General features: G+C 37.2%; 1 protein-coding gene across 14 annotated transcripts in view; it reads left to right on the top strand.

Annotated features, from left to right (window-relative positions):
* MAGI2 (membrane associated guanylate kinase, WW and PDZ domain containing 2) overlaps positions 1 to 16,253 on the top strand; it is a 721,543-nt gene that overhangs the window by 668,534 nt on the left and 36,756 nt on the right. For all 14 annotated transcript variants that reach the window (XM_027639978.1, XM_027639968.1, XM_027639970.1 and 11 more), the window contains 4 exons: positions 2,735 to 2,920; positions 6,957 to 7,131; positions 9,994 to 10,234; positions 11,924 to 12,067. In XM_027639978.1, the coding sequence (XP_027495779.1) occupies positions 2,735 to 2,920; positions 6,957 to 7,131; positions 9,994 to 10,234; positions 11,924 to 12,067 (746 nt within the window). The remainder of the gene's footprint in view (positions 1 to 2,734; positions 2,921 to 6,956; positions 7,132 to 9,993; positions 10,235 to 11,923; positions 12,068 to 16,253) is intronic.

Below are 16,253 nucleotides of genomic sequence, written 5' to 3'. Positions count from 1 at the left end.
AGGATTCTTAGGCAGAGTTCCACTGGGAAGAGATACAGAGACCAGAAACTCCTCAGCATATTACTGAGAGGGAAGGAACTTCTCTTCGTTTTATCTAGAAATGAACATAAACCAGTTTCTGCTGGATGGCTATGAGTTCTGTTAGTAAGTCACTGGATTTGCACGTAAAACCCTGATAGAGCATAACAGTGGCACCTTGAATCCCTTAGAGATTTAGAGATTCAGATTCCTTCTGCAAAAGCTTTCTACGCCCTACTCTGCAGCAAGATTGCATGACAACACATGGCACCAATACAACCTGAGAAGAGGAACGTTAAATCCTCAAATGCCAAAGTGCAGTAGAAAAGATACCTTGACAGACACAAGCTTTGTTTTGATGTTCACCTACTGTTGATCCTTTCATAACATGAATATTTAGAGTGGGTACCTTTATCGGGAAGGTAAAGACCGTTAGGCTTCAGGGGAAGAAGAGAAGAACACAAAGTTCCTTCTTCTCCCTCCCTTCCCTTTTCTCAGGATTTGAATCAGAATTAGTCTCTCATGGCTCTTCCACCTCCAGCTTTGATTTTAGCAGACATCTCATACAGACATCTGCTCTATTCACTTGTCAGTTACAAGAAGTCCAACAGAAATTGTTCTGGCAAATTAATAGGATTTCCCACCCCCCACCCTCCCACACCCCTCACCACTGAAATGATGTCTCTACTTAAATATTTAGTCTAGCAAAAACACCTTTAGGGGTAGAAATGGCAAGTACAGAAATTTTGACTATGGCATCTCCGCCATATTTCATTTTCTTTCTTACTACTAAATTTCTACTTTTTCACATAAGACAGTCTCATTTTCTCTCTCCACTGATATGTAGTAAAAACATGACAATTTCAGACAGATCTTTTTTTACATATACCAGAATCAGGTGCATTTTAGTGTTAGTTTAAATGACTCTTGGTGATGCTTTAAGAACTGATTTGATGAAAAAGGTTTTGTGTGAATATAAACTGTTGCAGTGTCAGGTTACTCTTTTACTTGTTTACTCACTCATGTACATGCATGGCAGTTATACATCTGCATTGAGGGCAAAATAAACACAATTTTTGTAGAAAGTGGGTCTATTCATATTTAGTGTATTTTAAAACATAGAAAGATTTAGACATTGTGACATAAGTTAGGTGCTTATTTCCTAAACAACAAGACATTTCTGAAGTACACTAATTGTGTCCGTATCACTAAAGCCAAGATTTAATCCATATTCTTGTCTCAACTATAGCGGCAAAGAAGCATGCAGTTTGATTATGCCTTGCACTTCAGAGTGTTCACTTATACTTTCAGTTCTCAGAAAATTAATTTTTAACACTGTAAAAACACTTACATCCATACTAGAAACAAAGGCCACTTTGAGGTATGTGTGTTGTGACTTCATATGAGATGTGCGATCTGTGTTAGTCACCGTCACCTTCAGAAAATGTTTATCAGAGGGCTGAGAAATTTGTTCTGCAGCAATATATTCTGAACACATCTCCTGTTAGAGCTTTGGTTTATAAGAGCATTGATAGCCTACATATTTCCCAAAAAGTGTTTGAACAATCTTTTCTTTCAGTTTTCCAAGTTCTCTGTAGATAATAAAATTTTAAGGATATATTATTTTTGAAAAATGAAACACAACTCTTTTTAAACACCAGTTGCAGATAGATAGTGGGGTTGAATTTCTTTGTGCTAAGTTTGCCAAGGCTGAAGTGTGGGATTGGGGAGGGGTGCTCAGACACCATTAGGATACTAATCGAATATATAGTCAAATTTAATTGTGATAAGCATGAGTAGTAGAAAGAAAGAAAAATGGCATGCTCTTTGGGGAACCTAGAGAAAAGAGTCAGCCATAGCATATGCATTTAGTTAAAAACAGAGGATAATAGGAAAGAAACACTGGCTGAAAAATCAAGAAGAAAATTTAGAAAATTCAATGGAAAATGGGGGACAAGACAGAACAAGAGCATGGATGAAGTAAACAGAAAGGTGGAGAACCACAGAGAAGAACAAAAGGAGAAGCAAAGTTGTTCTGTAATGTTTTGAGAAGGGGCTGAGATGTGATGTAGTACATGTCTATGTACTCATAGTTATCTGTAAATTCAATTATATTCATATATTATTCATATCTAGTTAGAGAGCTGTACATCTCAATAAATCTTCTGTATTATTTCTATTTATCAGTTAACATATTTGAATGGAGGAGAACAATTTCATGAACCCTGGGCATTTTCAGTAATTACATCTATTTGTATATAAAATAAATCATGTCTGTAATGCCTCAATTGCAACATACAAATAAAGAAATTCTGTGAACTAGGAGGTGGGAGGCAATTTATGACTACTACTTATTGTGCAAACTTATCCCCTTTCCCCTGTTTTAATGTCTTATTGTTCTCCTGATCTGTTTATTATCTTGTTACGTGCCAGGTTTGCAAAATACCTGAACTATAAACTTATTTTGGACTTCATACTTATATATATATATATATGTACCATGTATATATACACAGCTGGATTCTGAATTTTTAGTGAAAAAACACAGCATTAATGCAAATGACATCGCATAAGAATTTATATGCTTACACGTTTTTACACGAGCCATTTTTTAATTCGTATTGAACTTTCTTCCAGATGAACTCATTTCCTTTTGCCTGTGAACATCACCATTTTTTTTAGAATACGTTAACTGTGACTATTGTTTCCTGTCTAGCTGTGCCCCATAAAATCGGGCGGATAATTGATGGAAGTCCTGCGGATCGCTGTGCAAAACTTAAAGTTGGAGACCGGATCTTAGCTGTGAATGGCCAGTCTATTATTAACATGCCTCATGCAGATATTGTGAAGCTAATTAAAGATGCAGGTCTCAGTGTAACTCTTCGCATCATTCCTCAGGAGGGTAAGTCAATGGCCCTTAAAAACAGGAAGAAAATTTTAAGTAGCCTCCAATTAGCTTAAATTATGTCACTGCTTGAAAGAGAATCTTTTGTTCCACTTCCTCAGCTGTAACGTGCAGCACACCAAAATTATGGGCTTAGAACTATCTCAAATAGGATCTGAATTCTTTAAAAGATTCCCACTTATGAAAAGTGGGAATTTAAAGCAAACCTGGAGGAACCTGAGAGACAGAGAGAGATGATGTTAATGTGTTTTGGAAAAGCACTCTGTAAGAGAGCCAGGTTTAAACTTTGTTCACTTATATCTTGCCAAAAGCCAAGCCAAAGTGTGGTAAAGTGATTCACAAGAAACTGCAATGGCATTCACCAGGCTACCAGCTACCTGTGACAAAGAGTGATGTGAAGGAAGAGTTCATATTTGGCAGTTTCCTCTATCAATATCATGTAGTGATATAGCACTATAAATGCACAGGGCAGGAAAAAACTGAACCCTAAATTATCTCATTTGGAGGGTGAGGATAAGGGGACAGATTCATTATTCTGATCATTACTCCACAGCTAATCACTGAAGATCTTTTGATGTTGGTTCCATGGGGTTTGGGGCGGATTTCAGGGCTTTTTTTTAGTTTAACAATGTGCTACACTGCGGCATGAATTGTACCATATTAATGAGACTGTGGTTTTATATCTCAGCAACAAAGACCAGTACAGCTGGGAATGTCACACAGCAAGTAATGGAATTACTTAATGATCCATGGTCAAGTTAGACGACCTTCATCTTCTGCTGCTGCATCCAGCAACAGAACAGGGAAATAGTCTGACACTGGTCATGGACTTCAACTGAGGGAACTCATCTACTTTGTTAAATGAATTCAGTGAAGGGAAAACCACAAACGTACACAAATTCGGAATTCACATCAATTAGCAACTGTATAATTACGGAAGGTCAGCTTTGCAAGCGTCTACAAATAAGTGTGATGCTTCATACAATGCGTGCAGTTTATTTAGGCCTCTCTGTATCCAGGTTAAATAACATAATTAATAGTCTGGTGTTAGAGATAGATACATTCAGTTAGAAAGAAAACAGAAGTGCATCTGAGTTGTCGTGCTACAATGTGTTCTCGGGTGCTGGTGGTAAGAAATGATCTGTGCCCAAGGCATGGCTTCCCTGTGTGACTGAAACTGGACACCTCATTTACCTTCTGATATTAGCTTCCCAGCTTATAAAAATTGGGAAAAAATCTAATACCTCTGTAATGTACTTTCAGGTGAAAAATATCATATAAATGCAAAGCAGTTTTAGAAGCAGCTCATGATTTGACTATTTCATCCATAGTTATGAGAGTAATATAGAAACGAGGGACAACATTTCCAATCTTCCTCTCTGAAACTTAAAATACAAAAGAGACTCACAGATGCAAAATGGGCAATTACAGCCTTAAGCATAGTAATTACACAGACAAGTATTGCTTATGCCTGCATGAGGAGTGTTTTAAGTGCAAATATACATGCTTTTTTGATAATTAATCCTAAACTGAAAATGTTTTTAATAAAGTAGCCAAAATTTGTAAAATAATTATGAGCATAAATTAGGTAAGTAGAGAGCCATTAGAAATGTGCAGTCATAGGGAAAAACTCACATGTTAAAAATTAAAAAATAAAATAATTAAAATAGATTGAAATGTAAAACTAGGCAAGATCCTGATCATGTGTAGCTATTGCCATTAGGGGGTCTCTGCCATACCATACAGAAGTCCATTTTGGATGCTTTGCATCACACCACACTGGCCTCCCTCATTCTGTTGCAAGCAGGAGTGAAAAAATGCAATGTGTGCCTTTGCTGTTTATAATGCAGAACTTCTGCAGTGCTCTGTCGTCTTGTGGCTGGAGTCTCTCTCATTTACACTTTTTAATAGGTAAATGGTGAACAACAGAACTGTACCAGTGTGTTGGAATAAATATACTTGTTATGAGCTCAGTGCCAAATGTGTCTTCCCCAAGCACAGTAGGAAGCCTGAAGGAAGATTGGCATCCTTTATTTGTAACAAGGCCACAGGACCACATTCCCTGCACCAATCTCTCTGTCTTTTTGAATTTTATGTTGTTTGGAAAGAAGGATTCTGTTTCTCTGCAGTGTTCCTGTGTGAAACCTTGGTCCTTTGACACAGTACAGTGAAATAAAAATCACTTTAAATGGTTAGTCAGAATTTATTGAGATTGGCTGTTTGCAGTCCCCAAAAATTTAAAAAGACAGGAAACTCTCGATGAGCTCAAAGACAGCAGGAGTTAACATAAGGACACAATGTTTATAACACAAAAGGTGTTTTGCCTTTTGTGACAAGTCTGTCATCCCAAACAGCAGTGAAAGCACTAAAATTGTTCATTCTCTCACAATGAAAAGGTTTTTTTCTAAATGAAAACCATTTCAAATGTCTAGTAGCTGTGCTAAAGCACATGGAGAACAGGAAGGTGATTCAGTTCAGCCAGCACAGCTTCACCAAGGGTAAGTCCTGCCTGACCAATCTAATGTCATTCTACAATGTAGTGGCTACATCAGTGGACAACAATGGACAAGGGAAGAGCTATGGATCTCATCTATCTGAACTTCTGTAAGACCTTTGACACAGTACCCCACAACATCACTCTCTCTAAATTGGAGAGAGATTAATTTGGTGGGTGGACTGTTCGAGGAATGAAGAATTGATTGGATGGTCACATCCAGAGAGTACTTGTCAGCAGCTCAGTGTCCTGATGGAGATTGGTGGTGTCCCTCAGGGATCCGTACTGGGACCAGCACTGTTTAATATCTTCATCAATGACATAGACTGTGGAATCGAGTGCACCCTCAGCAAGTTTCAGATAACATCAAACCGAGTGGTTTGGTTGATACAACTGAAGAGCAGGATACCATCCAGAGGGACCTGGACAAGCTTAAGAAGTGGACCCATGGGAATCTCATGCGGTTTAACAATACCTGGGTTGGGAGCAGCCCCCAGTATCAGTACAGGCTGGGGGATGAAGGGATTGAGAGCAGCCCTCTGGAGAGGGACTCAGAGGTACTGGTGGGTGAAAAGCTGGATGTGAGCTGGCAATGTGCACTTGCTGCCTGAGAATCAATTATATCCTGGGCTGCATCACAGGAAGTGATGCAAATTGCCAGAAGGTTGAAGGAGGTGACTCTGCCCCTCTACTCCACTCTGGTGAGACCCCACCTGGGGTGCTGCATTCAGTTCTGGGGTCCTCTGGACCTGTTGGAATGAGTCCAAAGGAGAGTCATGAAGATGGTCAAAGGGCTGGAGCATCTTTCCTATGAGGAAAGGCTGAGACAGTTGGGGTTGTTCAGCCTGGAGAAGAGGAAGTTTCACAGAGACCTTATTGCAGTACTTAAAGGGGGCTTGTAAGAAAGAGAGGAACAGACTTTTTAGCAGGGTCTACTGCCATAGGACAAGGGGTAAGGTTTTGAACTAAAAGAGATTAGATTCAGACAGATATAAGTGATTTTTTTATGATGAGGGTGATGAAACACTGGAACAGATTTCCCAGAGAGGTGGTAGATGCCCCATCCTGGCATCCCTGGCAAAATTCAAGGCCAGGTTGGACAGAGCTCTGTGCAACCTGGTCTACATGAAAATGTCCTGTTCTTTGCAGGGCAGTTGGACTAGATGACCTTTAAGGGTCCTTTCCAATGCAAACTATTCTATGATTCTATGATTCTAGGATTCCATGATCATTATTTCTATACTTTAAAAGAAAATGTGAAACATGGAAGCAACTTGCCTTGTTCAGGTGGGTTTTTTAAATAATGAAGGTATAAACCAGAATTATAGAAGTGACCAAGTTTTAGATTCCACAGACTGTCAAAAGGATACCATTAGGTTCAAATGTCTTAAAATCTAATTATGACCCAAGAGAGTAAAAGCAACAAAGCATAAATTTGCAGAGGTAGCATATGAAAAAAAATTATTATTGTCTACCTTTGCCCTTTATTAAATGCTGCACTGTGACAGGTCTTTAATCTCCAGCTTCCCATTTACGCAGAGCTGAACAGCCCAGCCTCGGCCCCCAGCTCGGAGAAGCAAAGCCCCATGGCCCAACAGCACAGCCCCATGGCCCAGCAGAGTCCCCTGGCACAGCAGAGCCCCGTTGCCCAGCAGAGCCCTGTCACCCAGCCACCGCCTCCACAGCCCCTCCAGCCACAGGGACACGAAAACAGGTTTGTTCATTTTCTTACATGTCTTTTTTTTTTCCTTCCCCTTGTATAATAGAGTTTTGGAGTCAAGAAGATATTTTTATAGCAGGTTTTATCTGTGATGTATCATTTGCCAGCCAATTCTCATGTGTAATTTATGCATATGCATTAGCAAATTTATCTGTAATGGAAATTAAATGGTAGGGGGATAGAAAATTTCTGACCAGCTGTCTATATAAAAAGCACACTCAGGCTGTGGGATGGTACAACTTCATGTGACCTCCAATCAACACTATTTAGTTTTTGGATTATTTTTTAGCAAGTTAAATGAGGCTGATTACACTGACTGTCTTTATGCTAATCTTCAGTAACCAACACACACAATCAAGACCCTCCTCCCCAAATGATGCTGGTTACAGGACTGTAACTTTTTGCTTCTGAAGATACTTGAGTTCAGTTGTGATTTAGACACTACACCCTCTAATTCTCCTTGCTTAACAGATGTAGTCCTTTCACTTGCCCAAAATTATCTTCTCTCTATTAGTCACACTAGGAAAATTAATTTGCCTTATATTTCATTGAGTACTTTTTCCAAAAGTGATCACCTCCTAGAAGACATATGTTTCTGATAAACTTCAATACAAAGCTTTCACAAATGTCTCTGCTCAGTTGGAAGTCAGAATTAAATTGGGAATTTTCAGATGGGATCAGCAAAATTATATAAATTAAAGTTCCACTGAAAAGTGTAAGCTATAATTGGTCTTATCACTGTTTACATATTCAACAGAAATTGCACTGGCTCCACCTGTGCATAAAAGGTTCATTTTCTAAGATACAACTCTGGTCATATGTGTCTTAGAAACCTGCCTAAGGATGGCTCTTATTTCAGAAAAAGGTCCATTATTGCTAGTTCATATAAGTATTATTTTGCACTAGATTTTATAAGTTAGATTACAGCTTGTTTATATAGCCGCACACATTGTTTCTGCACCAAAATACTATAAGATATTTAAAACTCCTAGGAATATTACCGGACATGTCTGTCTCGTATTGGCCTTTTTAGCCACCAACGCGCTTGCAACAAACGCGGGTAGAGTCCTCCCCAAATCTCTGTTCGCGAAGTCGAGCCATGATGATGAGGAATATTAACTAGTATTTTTATTTCCAGTATTAATGAGGCTCAGTATCATGGTAAGCCTGTTTGTTCTCTGTCTTCTTTTTACAGGATCATGATACCGAGTAAAGAAAGTAAGAGGATTGCATGTTCACATGCAGGTCTTATTATAGATGCCAGGTGCAGGTTTTAAAAGAACATGTGGCAGCAGGCTATTTTAACCTTCTCAGAGAAGTCAAAGGGAAACAGTTTAGATATTTTTGTGTCTGGTTAGACATTCAGCTTATTAAAACTATTGAGTAACAAGATTTGCCATAATGTTACTGTAACTGTATTAATAAAGTAACAACATTTTGAAACATATCTGAAACATTTTGAAACATTTAGATTCAGATTATTTTTTTATGTAAATTAACATAATCAAAACAATGCTCTCATTTTTTTTCAGAATGTAATTTCTTTTAATCAATAAGTACATTTCAAAATCCCTTCCACAGTCTTTATGTGTCCCTGTATCTTCATGTATCCATGTACATACGTGGTTACTTGGTTGACTGAAAACTTCCAGTCCATTATTAAAGCCGAGTTTTAAATGTCTATTCATGGCTAGGCTTCTCAAATGAAGATTTGGGAAGGCTCTATCCACGTTTGTTACAGGCATGCTGAAATGTCTATTACCTGTATAGGAAACAAGTATTTCCTTCAGCAACTAGGGAAGAATGTAAAAACATCCACTATATGAACATTTTTGTTAAAATCTTAACCAAACTACTATTACACAATTACCTTGCTATAAAGATTCCAGACTTCCTTTGTGCTCCTTAGCCTTACCACATGGCTGAGGTATGGAGGTTTGCAATAAGAAATGTTCTGTACTTCACCCTGAAGTGTGAAATAGCATTATGCACTGATTCCCATGTGGTAAGGGAAATTCCAAACTGAGTAAATTAAACAACTAGTTGCTGTACCTCAGAAAGTCACATTGTCTTTGATATTTTAGGACCCATTTCCCTATAACCAGTTACCAGTTAGAACAATATTTTACTTGTTATTAAATTATTAATTTACTTGTTATTAAATATTAACCAAATTTATTTTCCTTTCACTCTTTGTTATTTCTGTGAATAACTACTTAGGACTTACTACAGACTTTTAGCCAGATAGTATTATCGAAAGCGTAGAATAATAATAATAATAATGCACACTATATTAACAGATGTTATATTAAAGAATACCTGTCATTAAAAAGATAACAGCTAGGACAAAGAATGTATGTTTTAAAAAAGAATGTCTTTTTTTAGCCTTAAGAAGCTCACAATAGTAATAGTTTATGTCAGTGAAATGGGCATAAACCACACTGTTATTCCATTTATTCTATAAAAATGTTAATTCTGGAAAAAAGCATTTTATAAAGTCAGTGAATTATTTTGTAGTGAGTATAGTGGGTGTTTTCACATACAGTTTCATCTTCCAAACAGGCAAGGTAAGTGGGAATCAAGATGTCTTACTGTTCCTGTCCCTTTGAGTCTAATCCTGATCTCACTGATACAAACTGGAAAATTGCACAATATGACCTGAGGGAAAATTGCTTATGCCCATGTTTCAAAAACGCTCACTGTTTTTGGATGCCTTGAGAGGTTTGCTTCTCTGTGAAAATTTGTTTTGTGCAATTTTGCAGTTAGGCAGGTTGTTTTCCCTCCTCAATATTGCATGAAATGCATATTCCTAATGGTTTGCAACTTTCTGAAACCAAGCCATTTCACTTTTCTCAGTTATAGGTCAGAAGTAAAAGCCAGACAAGATGTGAAACCTGACATCCGGCAACCTCCATTTACGGACTACAGGCAATCGTCGACGGACTACCGACAGCCTCCGCTGGACTACAGGCATCCTCCAGTGATGGATTACCAGCAGCCACCACCTCTGGACTACAGGCAGCCACCTCTGATGGATTACAGGCAGCATTCTCCTGACACCAGGCAGTACCCTCTGTCAGAGTACAGGCAGCCCCAGGTACAAACCCAAACACTTGGCGCGCTCCTGAACAGAAGGCATTAGGGTGTGTGGGGAGAGGTCATGTATGCTGGTAAGGAAGATGACATTAGAGAAGGAAAAGACACATTTGTTGGTTTTACTCTGAGTTACTATTTCTCTGTAGAGGAAGTTACTTCCAAACCATTAAAATTAATGAATAACTGTGTAATCTGTAAAATAACACTACATTTATAATTGTGTGAATATAATGTTAAATAAACACTGTTTTTAAGGTACTGGAGAGTTAAAATAAAAATTCTAATATAAACTGCCTTTGCATAAGCAGAGGAATTTTTTCATTCCTAGGGACACAGTCATCAAACAATGGGTGTACTTAGGTCAGACTGCATTTGTACAGCATTCTTTAAAATTAATATTTTATCTAACTGGAATAAATAACTAAATGAATGCAAATTCTGACTGATAAAATTATATTTCTGTTGGTAATAGTCTGGATGAATAGAAACTAGCTTGTTCAACTAGTTTCTTTGACATCAGGTATGATCTGACAAATTCAAACAAATAAAACTTAGATCAAGAGTTATGGTACCTTGGACAAGACTCCACTGATGACAAATGTTTACTGAAAGCTGTGAAGGTTGAGGATTTAGCTCGAAGTTCAGACTTTCAAACAAATCCTCCTTTCTCCTTACATAAAGGTAGGACAAACAGAGGTCAAAAATATTAAACAAGAGAATATAAACTTCTGGACACTATATGCTGGAACCATGTATAGATGATTTCTATGTCCATATTTTCAAAGCCAGACACATAAACCAAATCAAGAAAAATAGTGAAATTCTAAAATGGGATCCAGAGAACCCTGTGAAAATATTATACATTTCAGTATCTATATAGAAAATCCTTATGCCCATATGCATACCCTACAAGATGCTTTTTAGCATCTAGAGAGATGCTTGGGCTGGCTGTTTCTTACCATCTCCTGTTCAATTCTCTAATCACTAGACTACACAACCCTAGCTCGCTCTTTTTTTTCTGCTGCTCCCACAGCTCTTGCACTTTCGACTGACAATGGATCAGAAGATAAATAGTAATTTTCACCCCCGTACCCCTGCACAGAGGTGGTAGTTTGGGCCAATCAAGGGAAAATTGCAAAGGTGAATCTCAATCTCTGAAGACACAGAAAGGGCAAAGGGCAAAACTCAAATCTCCTCCTTCCCACCTCCTCCTCAAGGGACACATTTAACCAAAGTGATGAGAGTTGCTATATTTTGTGACTCCATGCAGTCAAACCTGCCGATCACATTAAGCACTTCTTGGAATTCAGGAGATGTCTCCTATCAATTTTTACTTGCAATGATGCTTATACAGCAACTGCCTTCTATCTCTTGCCAAATCAACATTTCTGCATAGACATAAACATTTATACCATGAAAGTACTGAGGGTGAATATGGAACCCATCTCGAAAGCTTTTGGTACCAGGCAACTGCTGTAAAATACTCTCTCAAGGCATTTTAGACTTAGGCATTTACATCTTGCTACAGTGTCTCTTCAGAAATGGCCAAAATCTGTCAGTGTGTAAGATCCCTTTGTTTGTATCAATTGGATCAATGCATTTTTGATGAGTTGTATTTTAAAGTTTTCTTGAATGTATACCACAATGTTCATGTAGTTAATTATCTTTCATTTTGTATTTGTCTGTACAGGACTTTGATTATTTCACCGTTGATTTGGAAAAAGGAACCAAAGGGTTTGGGTTTAGTATTCGAGGAGGAAGGGAATATAAAATGGATTTGTATGTGTTGAGGTTAGCAGAAGATGGACCAGCAATAAGAAATGGAAGGATGAGGGTGAGTAAAATGCAGTGTAACTTTTTTTTGCAATATTTACAGATATGTTTGTTGGTGGGGTCAAAGAGAAAGCAATTTTTAAATCTCTGATCAGGTTTTAAAGAACTAATGCCAAATACCTTTATAATATAAACTCGTTCTGTAGGAGTTCAAGAAATTAGCTGATACATATGGTAGATGTATGTAGTTTCCTTGTAGATTAAATATATTATTGCTGGTTGATAATAGCTTTTACCCTGTTATAAATTTTCTTATTATGTATTTTCCTTCTTATCTAAGCAACTGAAAAATTTCTGATGTTTCTTGGATAATGATAGCATAATTAATAGTTATGTCTCTAATCACAAAAGCAAATTGATAACTATAGGACACATACTGGATAACTTGGAAACCCAAGACCTCATCTGTGTTATTTTTCTAATTTAAGCAAGTTGCCTTTGTAGTGTTTGCTAAATTTGTTTACTGATATTACTCAATCTTGTTTGTAGGGATAATGATTTTAAAAAAAAGCAAACACATGTTCTATGTAGGAAAAATAACCTAATCAAAAATAGATTAGTTTAATCTGTCCAATTTTGATAAAGACGAGGTATAAACTCATCCAGGCTTGCTGATACTTTGCAAAATAGTGAGAACATAAAAAGGAGAAGGAAAGAACATAGGCAAGTCTACCAGGAGTCAGCATAAAAAATTGTTTATGTATCTAATTACTGCAGGCATGTTCAACCAGTATATAATTATGAAGATGGGCAATGAAAATTGTGTTCTGTACAGTGGCAATAGCAGATTTTAAAAATGTCATGGTAGTTACACATATTCTCTTTCACAGTTCTAACAATTTGATCAAACTGGGTGTCTTACTGAAAGAGCACTGTGTTTCTGTGTATAACTCAGGAGATTTACTGTGCTTCAAATCAGTCTTAACTTGACAACTTAGTAGAATTTTAAAATTCAATTAGTCCTCAGTTATGTCATGTAGTGCAAGCCCCTGGCACTGGGAGCTTGCACAAGGTAATGGTGGCATAAGCAGCCCCTGTGTTGAGAAAGCCAGTGGGGTAGGCAGGCAGGCAACTGGCAATTGAGAAATACTCCCACAGTATTTTTGTGTCAAATATAGGTGAATTTGTGCTGCAGATAGAACTTTAACTTAAGAATATCTTCTCTGGTGAGTGTTTTCATTCTTTCCTTTCCTGTAGCATAATCATAGTCTCTTGCTCTTAATGAGAAACCATAAGCAAGATGTACAGTAGCAGGCATAATGTCATTAAAGATGGGGAAAGAATTGTGCTTTTAATAAGCTCTGGAATCACATATTTGGAAACATATGGCTAAGAATACAGAACAAGAGAAGAAGAACACCTTTGAAGAGGGTTCATTTCAAATAATAACCTGTATTAGGTAGAAAACTAACTTATTAAAATCCGTGCATCATTTGAGCAAACTAGTACTAAAGGATAAAATTAGACTATCCACACTGTGAATAGCCAAAATATAAAAAGTGTATAACACAAATAGGGTTCAGGTTTTTTTCAATGACTTTAGGAAAATTCCTGTATGTTTTAATGAAAATTGTTAATATACTTTCTAAAATAACTTACTTCAAAGTTTTTTCATTGTTGTGGCCACAATACACAGCCAAGTGTTATTCTGGTCAGATAGTTGTAACTGGGTTTTTTTCTCTCCTTTAAAAGCATCATTCTTTGGAACCAATTTTACCCTGCAGCCTTGTCACTAAGTCTTGTCTTATTCTCCTGTTTAACAGACATTTTAACCTGACAAATGGGTTTGGAACTTGCAAGACTTTTATCTTCAGTGACTTGTAACTGATGGACAGCAGAAGCTCAAAAAACAGCTTCTCCAAATCAAAAATAGAAAAAAACTAAAAATTAATAATTGCTGAAAGCAATAAAGTACACAGGAAGATGAGCAAAGGAAGCAGAGTTCTGAACTCGTATCTCCTTTCCTAAGTTTACATCACCTGTTAAAAATGAAGGTTCATTCCCACTTCTTGGCTGAGACCACCAGCCTGCTTGCTGCATCTTTGTGTCTCCCTATTTCACAGGTTCATCTCTGTAGCAAAACATGGAAAAATCAGTTCAGTGCTTCTTGCTTTATATACCAACATCATTAAAGATCCTAGGCTTTCAGCACTGGGGATAGCAAATCATGCTTTTGTGGTATGATCTTATCAGGACCACTTTCCAGCTAATAGTTCTAATGACCTACTTGTTTCCATTATTGCTTTGCTTCCTGTTTCCTCCTCCTTGAAGAGCCTTCTTTAATTTAACTGAAACCTTACAGAAAAAACATTGAAGCAGATAACACAAGATGCAAATCATGTTTATAGAAAAATAATGCACAGAACTCCACTGCTACTCCCACTCATGAAGCAAAGGAAAAAAAAAGCAAAACCAGCTAGGTTGTTGAAACAAAAATTCATATAATGAACATGTTATCTGTAAAGCATTTATATGTAATACGTAAACATTTTCACAAATAACATTTTGTTTTCAATATAGTTATAGCCAGCAAAAGTCCTGATAAAGACACATTCACATTGATAAAACCTCCCTATTTTACAGAAATAAATAAAATAATATAAATTACCTTAAAGTAATACAGTTGTATCTATACTAGTGGGTTTATAGAATGGTATAATTAAAGCAAAATTTTTAACTGAAGACAGCTCCAGATAGGCAAGTCAAAATCTGCATGTTTACTCTGTTAGTGGACACTGCAAAACTACCGTGATGGGATGTACAGTGTATAGCTGTACGTCAGCTATATTTCACTTGTACACATGTTAAAAAATCTGAAAGTCTATCAGCACACATTCAAAGTGTTCTGAGGTCTAAACATATGTAAATGTGTTGGGCATTACAGATGCAGAGTATAAATTTAAAGAAGTAAAAGCTATGATTATAAGAAAATAGATGTAAATAAAGAACCAGAATGGAACTATCTCTTGTAAAAGAAAATAGATTAGGTACATTACTGAGCAAGGTAAGTATGAAATAAGTACAATATAACAATAATAGGAGCAAAAAGAAATTGAACAAAAAGGCAATGATGAAACAACATGAAGGAAGTGACATCAAAATTGGGGCATCCTTCTGAGAATTTCAGTTTGATCTTCAGATCTTCAGTCTTTTACGAACTCCTATGAGGCTTGTGAGCAGATTAGAAAACAGATTCATAGAATAAGCCCTGAAAGTGAAGGTCTTCCACTGACCCTGCCAAAACTGTCTGGATTTGTAAAAACTGATGAAAGGGGGAAAAAGGTTTCATGAAGTTTGTTATTGCATCACCATTTCCATCATAAGTTCTGGTCTCCATTCCCATTGGGGTTGGCATACCAGGCACTTTGTGTTTTTATTGGAAACAAATCCACCAAGGACCATTCCATTTTAGGATTACAAGATCTAAAATAGTCTTTAATTGCCCTTCATGACAGATGGAGCTTTCTACTTTGATTTTCTGTGGAATTGTTCTGGGAACTGGAAAGGTAGAAGAGTGGTGAGTTGATGTCATATAGAGTTCATCAGTCTTACCAGCATATTGCTCTTCTACAAGGATCCCTTTTGTCAGCCTACATAGACACTACACTAAGTCTTAAGGTTCAACAAATTATTCCCTTAAAAACAGTTTTAAAACTTTCACAGGCTTATTACACTGTTCGTAGTCATGACACCTTCATGTGCACTGATACTTTATTTGGGCCCATAGACTCTGCAGAATGTCCAAGGATGGATCCTAGTTGAACTTGGATTCATCTATCACTAGACATGGAAAGGAAATGCCCATCAAAGGACCTAGAAATCTACAGGAAAAAGTGTTTCTTCACATATGTCCTCTGCTTGTATTGTTGGTAAACTATTCTCAACCAGTGTTGGAGAGCCATAGCCATAACTATGTAGCTTCGTATAAAATCATATGTCAGGTCATACACCACAATTAACTTTGGCAAGATTATACTGCAATTCGTGAATAAGACAGGGAGATTGCTCACAGAAGATCGCTGTAAGGGAGGACCTCACCACTGCAGTGGAAGTAAATACAGATCCCTCTTAATTCTGACAGCTGAGCAGAAAGGAAGCTACAATGGTGAAAAGCCTACCTATGTCTGTGCTCCGTAAGACAAGGATGTGTTAAAATAACCACAAAAAACATTTGGAGAATTACTGGT

The sequence above is a fragment of the Corapipo altera genome, unplaced genomic scaffold (genome assembly GCF_003945725.1).
Source record: "Corapipo altera isolate COAL_440 unplaced genomic scaffold, ASM394572v1 1b, whole genome shotgun sequence".
Lineage (NCBI taxonomy): Eukaryota > Metazoa > Chordata > Aves > Passeriformes > Pipridae > Corapipo > Corapipo altera.
The sequence above is the reverse complement of the archived record's forward strand: the minus strand, read 5'-3'. Positions and strand labels throughout refer to the sequence as shown.